We start from the raw sequence: 15,162 nt of genomic DNA, 5'->3' as shown, positions 1-15,162 counted from the left end.
ACATGTGTTATTACATTTATATAAATCTAGTAGAGACATTTAAATGATTCATCTGTTATGGCTCTGGTTACAACTAGTACAATATAAATTATAAAAAAATATACAAGCCTAGGTTTAAAAATCTATTAAAATATATAAAAAAAAATTATAAAAATATCGATATTTAGCTAGTAAAACAGCACATTTGTCAAGTTTACAGCGTGAAAAGTGAAACGGTTGTAAAATTACTATTGTCCTGACACTCAACCCTTGTTTACGTTCGAAGTTCATTTTTACAAGTAGGTACCTAACAGCTTAACGAGTGAAGTCTAAGCTTATTACTCTACAAGTATATGTAAGATTTGAAGGAAAGATTTATGCTATATTCATATGTTCATCGTTAATTTCAATTATATACCTACATTTAATTATTACAGAACCTTTTTATATTAAAATGTCGAAAAAAGTCTATTTTGCCTGAAATATATAAATTGTATTTAATCCTTGCAAATCATTGATATTAAATAAGCATCGAAGTGATTGCTAAGCCCTCTACATAATATTTAACATACAACGTCAAGACTTATCGTTCTTAAGGAATATTTCTGAAGGTTATAATTTAAAATGATTCTAGTCAAATAATTATACCTCTATAATTGTTAGAAATATATGTCTGAACGTTGCTTAGGCAATAAAGTAAGTTTATTTATTATTTTAAAATTGCTTTACCTAATTGTAACTACCGCATAGTATAACGAGTGTTATTTCAACAGTACAATACGTAGAAATGACATATTTTACATGACAATGTCATTATATTGTTGTAAGAAATTTCCATGACAACTATTGGTTAGGAGAATACAAACAAAACGATAATTAAGGACGAATATTCAAATGACTTAATGATCTTTTATACCTTTGAATGAGTACAAATAATATATTTCTATTTGGTGAGTAATTATATTTTGTTAAATGAACTTAGATTACGTAAGACTTTAAAAATTTACTATTATCTTCGTTTTTAAATAATAGGTATATCTGCCAAAAATAGTTTCAAATAAGTCTCTCGAATCCCCATATCATTAAAAACAAACTGTAAAATCCTGTGAAAGATTGATGAGTTCTTGAATATTTTCTTAAAATATCATTGTTTTAGAACCTGAAGTGAGAGGGAAAGAGCCATGTGTTACCACTGAAACAATGCAAGCTTTGCCTTTCAAAATATTCAAATTGTTCCATTTTGAATCTTAAGGCGATAGTAATACGAAATTAGCACAGGTGTTCGAACGTTTGCTTCGATCGATGATCCACCTTCAAGATGACATTCGAACTGTCGATACATTTCACAATTGTCGTAAACTCCTACAGACGGAAGGGGAGCGCAATAAAATTATCATTTTATGCCATTCGACGACTGAAATGACACGGGAATGCTGTAAAACTGATTTATTGGACACATCCCGAACTGACATACTGAATTTTTGAAGAGGTTTTTGTCTAAATAAATATGACTAGATAGATCTATTTATCTATGTCTACAATAATATTAAAAATATAAATATTTTAAAGGTATGTAACGCGAGGAACGGTGCTTGTTTGAATTAGGTCTACTATCAATCTCTTTATTAACTAATTTATATTTCTTATCGTCATATCTAAGTTATATGGCAAGAGTATCAATTTATTATATTTACCTATTAATATTTATCTATTTTTGTACGTACAATGATACCTATCTAATTTATCTTATAAGAAAACCTTATTTTGTGCCATCATCTAAACCCCCATCACGTACTAGTTACCTCCATTGCTCATTATGACAATTTGATTAAGGCGGCTCACCACGGGTTTTATTGGCCTATATTTCTTGATTAGGCTCGTACAGACCATGTAGTCACGGCTCTATAATAAATGGGGATTGAGTTCGTCGGCTTAGCTGTAGATACTTACGTAAGTATATAATAAATAACCGGATAAGGCAGGTGTTGTCCATGAGAACATAATATGTGTTTGCAATTATTTTCACTGTTAAATCTAAATATAAAAAAATACTAAATTTATTATTGTAATGATAGGTAGATATTTATTATTTATTTGCTAGATATAGCAAATAATAAGTTTTATAATTCAAGTTAAATAATAAATACGTAAATGTATGTAAAATAATTAATTTAATGGAATCATAATTGTGATATTTAAATACATTATTTAAATATGATGTAAAATATAAGGAAATATTCCATAACTGTTGCTTATTGTAGAATATATTAAACATCAAATTAATTTATTATTTATTTTAAATTAAACAGAATGAGGAGAGTTTATTAAGTAAAAGAGTAATTGTCGCGACCTCTCAACTTGCGAAAAACGCATTAAAACAAACAGTGCAATAAAAATAAATCTAACTGCCTATAAAAACTGCCATAACTATCACTTAAACGGTATTGTGCCTTAGCTTCTTTTATCTCCTCATCCTCTGCCGACAAAATGCAGTGGCAACAAAGTCTACTACGGCTAAGAGTATGCGAAAAATCTTTATGTAAAATATATTTTCAATATGTCATTGAGAAGCATTAATGCAGAAATTTATGGCAATGACTAGACGCTGAACAGACACGGGCCAAGAAAAGGGATTACTTTTACTATTATCAATAAATTAAACCCTACTTATCGAAGATACACCTGCATAGTTCCAACTTTAGTAAAATATAAAAATTGCAACAAAGTAGATAATAACTTTTTATAGCTTATTTTTTTATTAAAAAATAAGCTAAGGTTACATTAAAAATAACTAACTTTAATTATAAAAGAAGGTGGTATAGGCAAAACATAACACCTAAAAAAAAAACTTTTTTTGACAGAAGGAATAATTTAAATTCAGAACACGTTTAGAAAACGCCGCCTCAGATATTGTTATCATCAAATTACAGTAAACATTGAAATCTTTTTAGTTCAACCTGTTTTGGGTAATGAAATAAGAGTATGCAACGCTTAAATATTATCAGTAAGTATATACTATATATAGAGAATGATAATGTTTATCTTGAAGCACGAAGACCTTACACAGTAATAATAAAGACAGTTTATTAAGCTTTTCGACATGACGCTATATCGACTCCAATTAAATATCATTTTTATTGAGAAACCCCTTAAGTATCCCGCGGTCACTATTTTATGTTTTTCTTATTTAAATATTAAACACATTTTATATTATTTAATGCTTTTGAAGTGGCACTTTGTTATAGTAATACTATTTTAGTTGTATTAAGTAGGTATAGGTCCTAATATAATTGCTGAATTGCAGTAGTATATAATTATAAGAATATTTTTTTTATTATAAAGTCCAGTCGTGGCGTGTGACTGTAAATTCGACTGTGAGTTCGAATCCCAGTCGGGGAAATGAAATATTCATTTCTTTGCTCCGTCACTTCCGCCACTCAACACGCAATGCCTCCAAAATTCGGTGCAAAGTGGGGAACAGAAGTGTCTTAATGGGAATGGGTGGGCATAACACTAGGTTCCCAGATTCCCTCTACCCACGTCTGGATTGAAGCATGAAGTTAATATACCTATAATAAAAAATACCTGTATTTTTCTATCGCTCCATACTTTGGTTCTAGCTAGTTCTGTAGACCTGAAACAAAAAATATTGTCAAATTATAGAGCTACTTACATACTAATTTACTAATTTAAAATGGATTTATAATTTTTAAGTAGGTATAACATGGACAAGAAAAATAATGATATATATTCCCATTTTTAAAGCATAAATTCCATCACTTTCCTAATATATTCAAAAGTATCGAGGGCTATAAAATGGGATATGTACACGAACACTCGGCCTTCGTAACGATAAATACGAACAAAAGCGCGGAAATCGAACGGAGATCGGTTTCCTTCAATGGTTACTTTATATGCAAATACTTTGCAATAAAATTGGGTACCCTTCTTCTAGCTTCACACAAAGCACGAGACTTATTTTTTATGTAGCTATTGGCAAATTTTATTGGTATTGATTTATTTTTCGATTCGATTGCTATATTACAAGTATTTTATATAATATTAAATTAAATCAGCTTCATTATTGTCTTGTATCGCTGTATTCCATATACAGCAGGGTAGGCAAAGGGAACCTAGTGTTAAGACACTCCGTTCCCCACTTTCCGTCGGGTTCCGGAGGCATTGCATGTTGAGTGGCAGAACTCAACGCCGAGCTTTGCCTCGATACCAGAGCAGAAGAGGAAATGGAAATATACATTTAAATAAACAGAGATAATGAAATTCTCGAGCGGAAATCGAACCCACAACCAATCGAGTTTACAGTCACACCTTGTGCCCCTGGACCACAAATAGCGTCATATCTACTTACATTTAGATATTTCTTCATGATAATATATAATTAACGTCAAACTGTTCCGCATACGTTAGCCGTTAGCTTTACGACTAGAAGCTTTATAATAAAAATCTTTAATAACATTCCGACATCTTGTTTCTTCTAACGTTCATAACAGCATTCCACCTACGAAATCGTAAACAAGATATTTGAACTATCCAATTATGCATCATATCTGTTTTCTTTGATTATAATTTAAGTAGGCCATAGCACAGGGGCAGAAGTGTGTGACCAATGCGACGGTTGTGAATTTGATTCCCACTCATTCTTCCCCATTTCTTCAAACTGGTATCAAGGCAAAAGTGCGGTGTTGAGTTTCGTCGCTCGACACGCAATGCCACTAAAAATTCGGCGGGAATTGGGGAACGGAGTGCCTTAACACTCGGTTCTTCTTGTCTACCTAGCTAAATGCGGGATACAGCGTGAAGTTGATAAAAAAATTAAGTAATATTCTTTCCATAAGCAGCGATGGAATCTTTAAATTATTACACATGATACCCGAGATTCACGCCTTCCATTTTTTTTCTTCCAATAAGCTTGTAACTAGAACCGGCTACACTATAAACTCCATAACAAACTGCCACATGAAGCCATATCTTGTGTACATTATGAGCTTTTTCGTTTAAGCCGGAATATCTGTGTCGCATGTTTAAAACGTTATATAATCAAATATGACACAATAGAATAAAGACTTTCGACTAAGGTGATAGGGTTGAGTTTGCAACAATAATATTTTGCAGTAGAATGTGAAAAACAAAGGCGTTCACCGCCCTTTAGATGTTTTACTTAACAGTTCATAATACCAAGGTATAGATATAAAACCGGACTTATTTCACTAAATAAACATTTTATGTTTAGAAATTCCAACTGATCCCCGCTGAGATCAGAAAGGTAGAAAAGGCATAACGAGGGTCAAAATGAAGACAAATTTAAAAGAATGTTAATTAAAAGATTAAATATTTAATATTAAAATGTTCAGAAATATTGATTTTGTAAAAAACTATAATAGTATCTAATGGTGATAAGAATACAATTTTTATATAAAATCGTCTATTGAAATCTTCCAACTTGGCTAGAGACGTGATGCGGATTTGCCGCCTAAAATTTTTTTAAGAGTGAAAGATGCAAACCTTCACAATATTTTTTTCCTACAATAGAAAAGCTTGTAATTATTTTACTAAATTTATTTGCAACACCGCCCACCTTAAGTTGGTAGGTATATGATTCGCTGTAGAAACACACGAATAAACTAAAGTCAAAATTGGTTCATTCTCATTACGACAATGTAGCCTGGAACATCTAAATTACTTATTGGGCGGCTGTCCGCCTGAGTTATAGTAACATAAATTAAGAGAGTGAGATACGCCCTTCGCAATACTCACCTACGGGACCCCTATCGCCTACCCTGTCAAAACTTCCATTATGTTTTACAAGAAATTATTACCACGTTTCCTTTGATTATCTCCATATACGTATATCCTTAGCGATTTCATTATTGCATGACGTTATTTTTAACTACATATTATAAGTAATACAACAACCTACATTACCAAAAGGAGGATACTTATATTTTATGCATTTTATGAGAGTGCTGTAAAAGTTAAAATGTCCGCGAGACGTTTATAAACATGTCAACTGCAATAATGAAAATTCAAAACACTTAATATTAAGTCCACTGAGATGTTTTTTATGTTTCTCAGATTTTTTATACCGTTTATACCATATACGTGTTTTAGGTGCTTTATAAATTTAAAAATAACAACATTTCAATTCAAAACCATCTTCCCGCCCAGGCTTTCATATCAGCACTTTCATATCGGTGTCCACAATTCTTTTATACAATACCCGAATGGCCAACATAAAACTCGTAGTCTCTTCTATTACGTGACATTTTCAGTCTTTTACCAGCTATAAGAATACTTATATTACTATATAAGTATTCTTATCAGTCCAAAGCGAATCACGTCTTTCTTATTTCTTTTTCCCGGCCCGAAATCGTAAAATATATTATTAAGGCCGCCTCGAGAAATTTAAGAGGGAGTGAAAAAGTTTTACAATTAATGTTGGTAGGAAGATATCAGCAAAGTTTTTTCATTACAGTAGAGTTAAGTAATGAAGGTGAAGATTCTCGTAAAAACGCCACACAACTTAATAAGTAAAGCTAGTATTTGTGAAGATTTATCACTAAGCTGTATTGCGTATCATGTCTTAAGCCCAAGGCGTCTTCACCGAGGAGTCTCGAGGATAAGGCCGTAGCTATAAAAATAGATATATATCATACGAACGTACCGCCTCTAATATTTACAAGAGCCCATATGAAATATTTTGACATTTCTAGGTAGAAAACGTGCCGCATTGCGGCGGACTGGGACGCGGGTGTTCCTTCGTGGAAACATTCTAGTAATAAAGACGTCAACCTTCGTATTTCGATTAGATGGCAAAAACATGTTTCATCCAGATTAGAACGGGATAAGGGATATATAACGAGAATAAGTACCTATTTATATTAGATTTATTTTGTAAAATATTACACACAATTTAGTTTTTTCCTTCAAGGTTATCTTCTTTTTTGCGTCAACGTTATGGAAACGAACGATGATATGTTAGGGATAACGTATCACAATTTATCTTCTATCATCCATGTCTATTAATTTAAAAACGCATAGAATGATAACAAAAACGAATAGTAGATATATATATATACCTATATATTTCAGGATTATGACATTAAAATTTCCAACTTTAAGAACTTATTTTACATATATTAAAAATTTGTAATAAATAAATATCTTGATATATTTCATAGAACATTCAGTAAATAACAAAACGAAGGTGGTACTCCAATACGAATTCAATCCACGTCCGGGCACAGGTGATGCGAAGTGGAGATACAGAACGGTTCGTGTTTTATTGTTATTCCCACTCTGCGAATTGAATTTGAAACAGTAGGCACCGCCGCGATCAATACTGAACTACTGCAAACCCCTATTTACCTACAGTTTTACTACTGGCATTAAGGCTGCTGTGAGTAAAGAGATTGTAATGGCAGCGCAAGGAAATTGACAATTACACTCTACTGTCATTATATATACCTATATGATTTCGTAATTAGTATTACGCAGCAAAGAAAATATATGTGTATATATATATATATATATATATATATATATATATATATAGCAATCAGAATATGCTCTATTTAATTACGTCAATTCAAGCATTTTTGAATTGTCAAGTCACGTAGAAATGTCAGTAGTGACAGTCCTACAGGAAGCTACTACCGATTTGGAAGGCAGTTCCGTGGAGAAACTTCTGTGCTTAATAATATATTTTTTAATAATTGCAATGTATAATATACATAAATATAAAGCAAAGTCTTTGTTTAATAATAATAACACTTTTAATGTATCATTTTCGAAAACCAATTTTGTAAAATAAAATATACATATACATAATATAATAGTCTTTTTAATGTAATATAATTATATTACTATCAAAAGTTTCTTAATAGTAGTTACAATTAGAAACGAAAGAGACTTCTCAAAGCTCGCGTATTTGGTTCAAATTTAATTTTGTTTTAGAGCCCGACTCCAGGCTTACTTGGGCGCCATTATCTGAGCCGTTTTATCTCCAATGTAATCTTGTTAAGAGGCCCCCTCCTCGTCTCTACCCGCTGCCTTCTGTGGAAGCAATAATGCTGAAATCACCGGTTTTCGGAGCTTTAACTAAGCCACGCCATTATGATGAAATTTTAGGCCAGATAAGTATTCAGTCTACATTTAGATTTTGTGTCTCTAAAAATATTTTAAAACTATGAAAGTTCTTACTTTAAAAGTTTCAAAAAATAATTTTATATTTTAAAAGCAAAATAATAGATACCAAATTTATTAAATGCCGAAAAAAATATTTTTTATTCCAATAACAATATTATTCTATGACAATAAAAATCTTATTGCTATCTGTGATGCCTTGTCGTCTTGACATTCAGACTTTTCGATTTCTTATATTATATTATCGTAAAATATTATTTAAATATCTCGACAACATGCCCCTTTTAGACAAAATACCGAATGTGAATAATTGTTGCGGATGTGTAACAGACTTAAAAACTGCAGCAGCCATAATTGCGGTCCTTGGTATTGTAAGTTTCTTATAAGTCAAAACAATCATTCAACAAACAACTAGAGATACTATATGAAATTATAATAAAATAATGAAATATGCTCATAATTATATCTATTGACCACAAGGTAGAAAAGCCCGGCGTTGACATCCACCATTCAACACGCAATACCTCGAAGAAAATTGGTGGAAAGTGGAGAACGGAGTATTTTGGCGCTAGGTTCCCTCAGCTTACCCTGCTATATGCGGGATACAGGTTGAAGTTGATTAATGATATCTAAATATTCTCAAAATTCCAGGTTACAAGCCCAGCTATATCTTGGGTTGTAGTGCGACACGCATATGTTATACGAGTCACATGTGTAGTATCCACGAACACGTCGCGCCCTGATGTTGTAGACATTAATCTTAATAATGCTGTGAGTTCATAAAGATTTATTTTACTTTACCTACATATTATGTATAACAATAGATATCTAATAGATGTACATATTCTTAAAGTAAATAAGAAAAAATAAATTAAATTAAACTTAAAGAAAATGTATTCCTGAAATTTAAAGTTATACTTTATCATAGAGACCAGTATTCTAACAGAAACTTGAGAAACACACACAGAAAAAATACTTATTTAAAGAAAGACTTACTATTTGGTTTCTCTCATCAGGAAAATTAACATTTAAATCTAAATGATAGTCCCATTTTTATTATAAAATACACAGTTTCTGTCTTTTAAGTTAAACACTGATAAATGAGATGCCTATATTTTACAGCTAAGTTTTGGCTTTGGTGCAAATGCCGGTCTGGGTCCATCTTGTCTTTCACGTATAACTTCAAACACAACAAATGATAAAACGAAATCAGAATATGTCCAATTTGTCCGATACAGCGGTTGGGTTGTATTTCTGGCGGATATTGCCTTCCTCATTAGTAGCGTTAATTTTCTTATAAAAATGTTCAAGGTAACGTTTTAAATATATATGACGATCATTTTAGTTTGCTAATTTTATATTTTAGAAATTATAATAATTGAGAACAAATATATTTTTAATTTTATAAAGGTACATATTAGCGTGAATTTTAATCATACAATATTTTTTTATAAGATTAATTTCCAAATGTTTTAATATATATTTTTTTTCTAATAACACTTTTAAAACTATAAATAAATGAAAACGTAAGCAAACTAAGTATCTGCCCAATGATAGTACCTAGTGGTAGATTTATTTTAAATTTAATTGAAATTCTTTTCATTTACATTTCAGGGCCCCGATAAACAAGCAGCCTTAATTTTTATCTACACCGGTCTCCTTTCAATAGTCTTTACATTTGTGTATGGTATATTGTATGTATCGGCGTGCATGTACGTGGGCGGCGGTTTTCCAGTTTTTGAGTTCTTTTTTGCAATGATCGACTTAACAAGTTAGTTCATTACACATATACCTTGCAAAATTTATTAACATATTATGAAACACTTACGTAAATGTATAAGATTTGGAAAACAAAAGCTTTTTTCATGGAATATAAACGTAAATAAACATTTCACTTCCTCGAGTGGGGATTGAACCCATAACCCAATATCCCATTTACTTGTAGCTAAAAATGTACATATTATAATAAAAGGACATTTTAAATGCAAATTCATTTTCATTCTACACGAAGGACCTACCACCTACCGACCAACAAATAAAAACCCTACGATTATAATTGTATCCATTATAACTACCTATTTTTTTTTTTTAATGTTTTAATGAATACATATCTTTAATAATAGACATTAGAATATTATATATAAAATTGTTACATTTCAGTATGGCTCTATTTTATTATTGTGATTAGTTCATACTATAAGCTCACATCACCCGCACTATCTGTACGGGAACAATTCTCCAAATTTGTGACGTCTGCCTTTTTAACGCTATATGGATACTTTTCATACTTAGCTGACTGTTTCAGGTTCAGGTATAAAATTTCTAAGATAAATTTCTTAAGTATTTTTAATTTTCAGTGTGGATCTACTATTTAATAGTGGTGTATTCCTACAGCCGAAGAACACTATCAAACCACTCTTAGCAATTGGGTATAAGAAGTACTGTAATAAAAGAAATGGAACGAAAATTATATTTTAAAACATTTTTTTGTAATAAGCTTTACACATTTGTAAGTTATAATATAATATTTTCTTTCTTTCGAATAGGATCTTTAGTAAATATATTTGTTTGTATCATCGTGTTCTTTTATTTCATCTATCTATTTAGTATGTGTTTTTTTTTTATTACTAGATCTCAAATTGTGATTTTAGAAAGGAATAATGTAAACTATATTTTATTTTATTAATGAAGCGTTTATATATAATTTATTTCCTGATGCTGATATATATATCTATCTATCTATCGAAAAAGTGCTTAATTTAATTTTATATTTAGGTAGAGATACCTTGACTAAAATGTCAAGTTTAAAGCGACGGAAACAATGCCTTGGCAACATTGTCGTGACTTTCTGGATTTTTCAACAATTCTTTTTGAGATGTTTAAGCTACAAAAATTACTATAATGGATATTATTTTTAAACTGGACAAATAGAAAGATATTTATATTTATTAAGATTTTTTTATATATAAGCTTATTTTATTACGGTTTATTTTTTTGGGTAACTTTTAAAGGTAATGTCTAATTTTGACAAACCTTTTATAGTCATATATGTGATGAAAAAAATTCTGTGCATGCCACTGTCATATAATTAATCGAAATTATATTTCAAGCGATACACTTAACGGGATTTTGAATTGACCTTATTGTCGTAAACGTCGTATAAAGCCGCATCAATGGCATTTGATTTTCTACCAAGAGTAAACAAGTGTTGCTTTTGCATAAAAAGTTTGAAATGCGCCTGTTTTATTATCATAGTCATAGGTTTGGTAAGTAAAAAAAAATATCTATACATATCAAAATCGAAAGATCACTCACTCATCACGAAATCTTAGAAACTACATGTGCTAGGAATCTTGAATTTTGCATAGGAGTTCTTTATAGGACGTAGGTGCTCGCTAAGATGAGAATTTGCAATGTTCGACTTCTAAGGGGTTGTTTTTGGGGTTGAATGTTTGTATGAAACTTCGTTACTACAAATGCTAAGAGTCTCAAATTTTGCATGGACGTCACTTATAGGACGTAGGTACTTATGGAGACAGAAATTAATAATAACGTAGTTCACGCAGGCGAAGCCGCGGGCAGACCCCTAGTATAGGTTTAAATATGATATTAAATTACAGTCAACATAATATATAATAATTTTATTATTTTGCAGTTATTGGGAATTGATAATGCTGCACAATTATGCGCTCCTTATTGCGGATCCCTATATATCGTCGAGGCCCCCACAACAATTCCCAGTAATATAGTGAGATGGATCTTACTTGTAGCTGAAATTGCTTTAATGGCTAGTTTATTCGCATTTATTTTTGGTCTTTTTTGGGTAAGAATTTTTATAAATTTTCTTAACGTAAAATATTAATAACTTATAAGTGAGTCTCGATGTCGATTGAATGTAATACAGAATAGCTGCCAGCTAATGTAATAGTAAAATATACCATTGACTTTGAAAAGAGCAACTGTTGAGTTTCTTGCCGGCTCTTCTCAGCAGAACTGCCTTCCGAACCGGTGGTAGCTTTTTGTTGACACGTACCTTCGACGATTCAAAAGTGCTTGTAATAGTTTAATTGAATAAAGAATATTTTGAATTTGAATTTGAATTTGAATTTATGTTATTTGAATTTATATTATCTCAAAAATCAAATCAGCTTCACGCTGTATCCCGCACATAGCACGGAGGCAGAGGGGACCTAGTGTTAAGACACTCATTTCCCCACTTTCTGCCGAATTATGGAGGCTTGGTATTCAATTTGACTTAACTTTTAATACAATATAATGCCATTAACAATTGACAACCGAGATAAAAATTACACAAAAAGTTCCCTCTGTATGTCGTTATATTATAATTATTATTGATTGATATATATATTTATTTTTTTAATATTTTCTTTTCAGTCCATAAAACTAACAGCAATTATTGTAATATATTGTGCTCTATTCAAATTAGTAGCATCTATATTGTTCGCTATTGTTCTTCTTATACACCAACAGTATATTACTTGCCAATGGTTTGAAACGCAGGTATTCGGTGTAATCGTGACTATACTAGGTATGTAAGGGAATTATTATTTTTTAATATTAGGTATATAGTTTTTAATAAAGTTATACTTCTTTTGGCGCATTAGGCTAAATTATGGGAGTATTTTTTTCCGATGCGCGCCCATTAATTTAAAAAATATATATATTTTTAGTAACTTTTTATATAGGTATATATTTCTATTATTAATGAAAGCCCAAAAACCCAGGGCCCCCTGACCTACGTCAGCTGAAATTTGTAGGACTATTAGTCTCATATGTAGTTAAGACATTATTGTCATAAATATTTCTATGAAATTTAAAATTATAATTTCTATGAAATATATTATTGTATTTGCAATTTTGCTGTGAAGTAGGTATTAAGTAGAAGTATGTACCTATAGGTATTTCATTATGTCTTTTGTTAATGTTTATTTCTATTTTCAGTGTGGATATATTTCATTATAGTCATAAACTCACACGCGGAGGAAAATATGTAGTGTTTTTATCTCTGTATTATTTTCTATTTTATAATTAAAATTACTTATTTATTTTTTATATTTGTATAGAAATATATTTTTAATGTCAATTTTATACTTTGTTTTAAATATCATTTAATAATGTTATACCTAGTACCTACGTAACGTTTCAGATAAAAGAATAAAAATAAAAATTATAAAATAAAATACACTAAATTGTATTAAGTACTTAAGATACCACAAATTTAATAGATTTCCGTTTTCGATATCTCGACAGCAAAAACTTTATCATTTAGAACAGAAAAAAAATGTAATTTAATACATTAAATAGCAAAAATAGGGCCGCTGTGTCGCATGTGTAACAGTGTGACTGTAAACGCGAACGGCACTTTTGGGTTCGATTCCCCGAAGAAATCCCAGAAGAAATGCAAGCTACCTGCTAGGTACACCAATGTTATGAAACAGAGAAGATATACCATAGCTCCCATGTTTGATTTTTATTTGGAACGGTCATTTTGATAAGAAAGAGTTGTTAAAAACTTTAAATTTATATAATTTTGAACTACTTTTAATAAAAAATAATTTTCAAGCTTTATACTATAAATTTATTATTGACTGTGCAAATAGTCACAATTATATCAATATATATTCATGTAGGTCTTGCATGATGCTCGGTAAAGATAATATATACGATAACTATATTTATATACTCTTTTCTCACCTTCAACTTTAATTAAAGTGTTTTTAAAACCTTTATTCACATATTTAAAAAGAGATAACTAAAATTTTCGGTGCTTGTTTAAGACAAAAAAATATTCTCTGTAAAGAATAAGTACTTTCAATTGAAATAAAATAAATTCAATTTTCATTTAATATAGGTATGTGCATATTTTTATAATTTAGTTATATCGTGAATTATTTAAGAAAAAGAAGCATTTAACGGAATGACAGCCAAGCGTCAATAATTTTTAATTGTAAAAATTAATATCATTCGCTTACGCTCTAAGGCAGAAACATGTCACTATTTAATTGTTTACCAATTGTTAATAATGGTTTTTATTGCTGTACTTTAAAAGTTGTCTCAATCATTATTGCTATCTACGGAATTGTAAGTTATTTTGTTATTAAAATACTATGTTATGTAAGATTAAAAAAAAATTCAGCCTACAAATATATGAATACTAGCTTTCATCATGTTTTAGATTGGTCTTGGATGGTCCACTTATTATATAACAAGACGGGGAGTATGCCCACCTGGCAGCCTGGAGGATCTTATTAAATATGCAAAAATTATTTTAATCGCAGGAGATTTCACTGTAATGTTTGGCTCAATAATATTTCTAATTGGAGTATTCATAGTTAGTGTTAATATTATATATATGTTTATAGATTTAGTATAGCGTTTATACGATTTCGTTTATACTTACATTAAATAATAAAAGCTTAGTTATATGTGAAGTTGAGCATTAGATATCTGCAAAAAGAATAGATACTAAAGAAAATTAAAATTTTTATTTTCTCCTTTATACACACCTCTCAAAATGTAATGAATAATAATTGTGCATGTATAAAATATTTATATTTTCAGCGAAGACGAGTTACTGCAGAAATATTTCTAGTAACAATCGCCGTAATGATTTTTGCGTATTTATTTTATTCTATAATAGGTATACATGTTTCTTCAAAAGATCGTAAATGTCAAAGTGCCGGTTACCCCATATCTATTTTAATGCGAGTTTTTAGTAAGTAATATTTTGTATCTTACTATTTTATATAAAAGACTTGATCCTTACAAATTTTAATGGTGATTAAGTATTCAAAGCAATTCGATTTCGCAATATAAACAAAGGTAAAAGAAGAATAGCTGGCAGATGTGGAATACGGAGTGACGTGGAAAATGTTCTTTATATCAATTGGTGATAACATATATCAGTAACCACAAGAAATACAAAAAAAAACATACTTCTATCTGAGTCCGAAGTTTTCATAGTTGTTTAAAATAGATTAAAAATTAAAATTAAATCAG

General features: G+C 30.2%; 3 protein-coding genes across 3 annotated transcripts in view; 2 read left to right on the top strand and 1 right to left on the bottom strand.

Annotated features, from left to right (window-relative positions):
- Abd-B (Homeobox protein abdominal B) overlaps positions 1-15,162 on the bottom strand; it is a 74,443-nt gene that overhangs the window by 49,121 nt on the left and 10,160 nt on the right. The window contains exon 2 of the mRNA XM_085207804.1: positions 3,565-3,613. The gene's annotated coding sequence lies outside the window, so the exon portion shown is untranslated. The remainder of the gene's footprint in view (positions 1-3,564; positions 3,614-15,162) is intronic.
- LOC146540003 (uncharacterized) lies at positions 8,418-10,564 on the top strand. Its single transcript, XM_085207955.1, has 5 exons — positions 8,418-8,513; positions 8,794-8,913; positions 9,265-9,453; positions 9,757-9,913; positions 10,500-10,564. Exons 1-5 carry the CDS (start codon positions 8,418-8,420, stop codon positions 10,562-10,564), a joined length of 627 nt encoding a protein of 208 aa, XP_085064081.1.
- LOC146540002 (uncharacterized) lies at positions 11,316-13,157 on the top strand. The gene is made up of 4 exons (XM_085207954.1): positions 11,316-11,408; positions 11,798-11,965; positions 12,538-12,691; positions 13,105-13,157. Exons 1-4 carry the CDS (start codon positions 11,316-11,318, stop codon positions 13,155-13,157), a joined length of 468 nt encoding a protein of 155 aa, XP_085064080.1.

The sequence above is a fragment of the Heliconius melpomene genome, chromosome 3, assembly GCF_056956725.1.
Source record: "Heliconius melpomene rosina isolate 202511_hmr_F chromosome 3, ASM5695672v1, whole genome shotgun sequence".
Taxonomy (NCBI): Eukaryota; Metazoa; Arthropoda; class Insecta; order Lepidoptera; family Nymphalidae; genus Heliconius; species Heliconius melpomene.
Note: the sequence above shows the minus strand (reverse complement) of the source record. Positions and strands in the feature narration are given on the sequence as shown.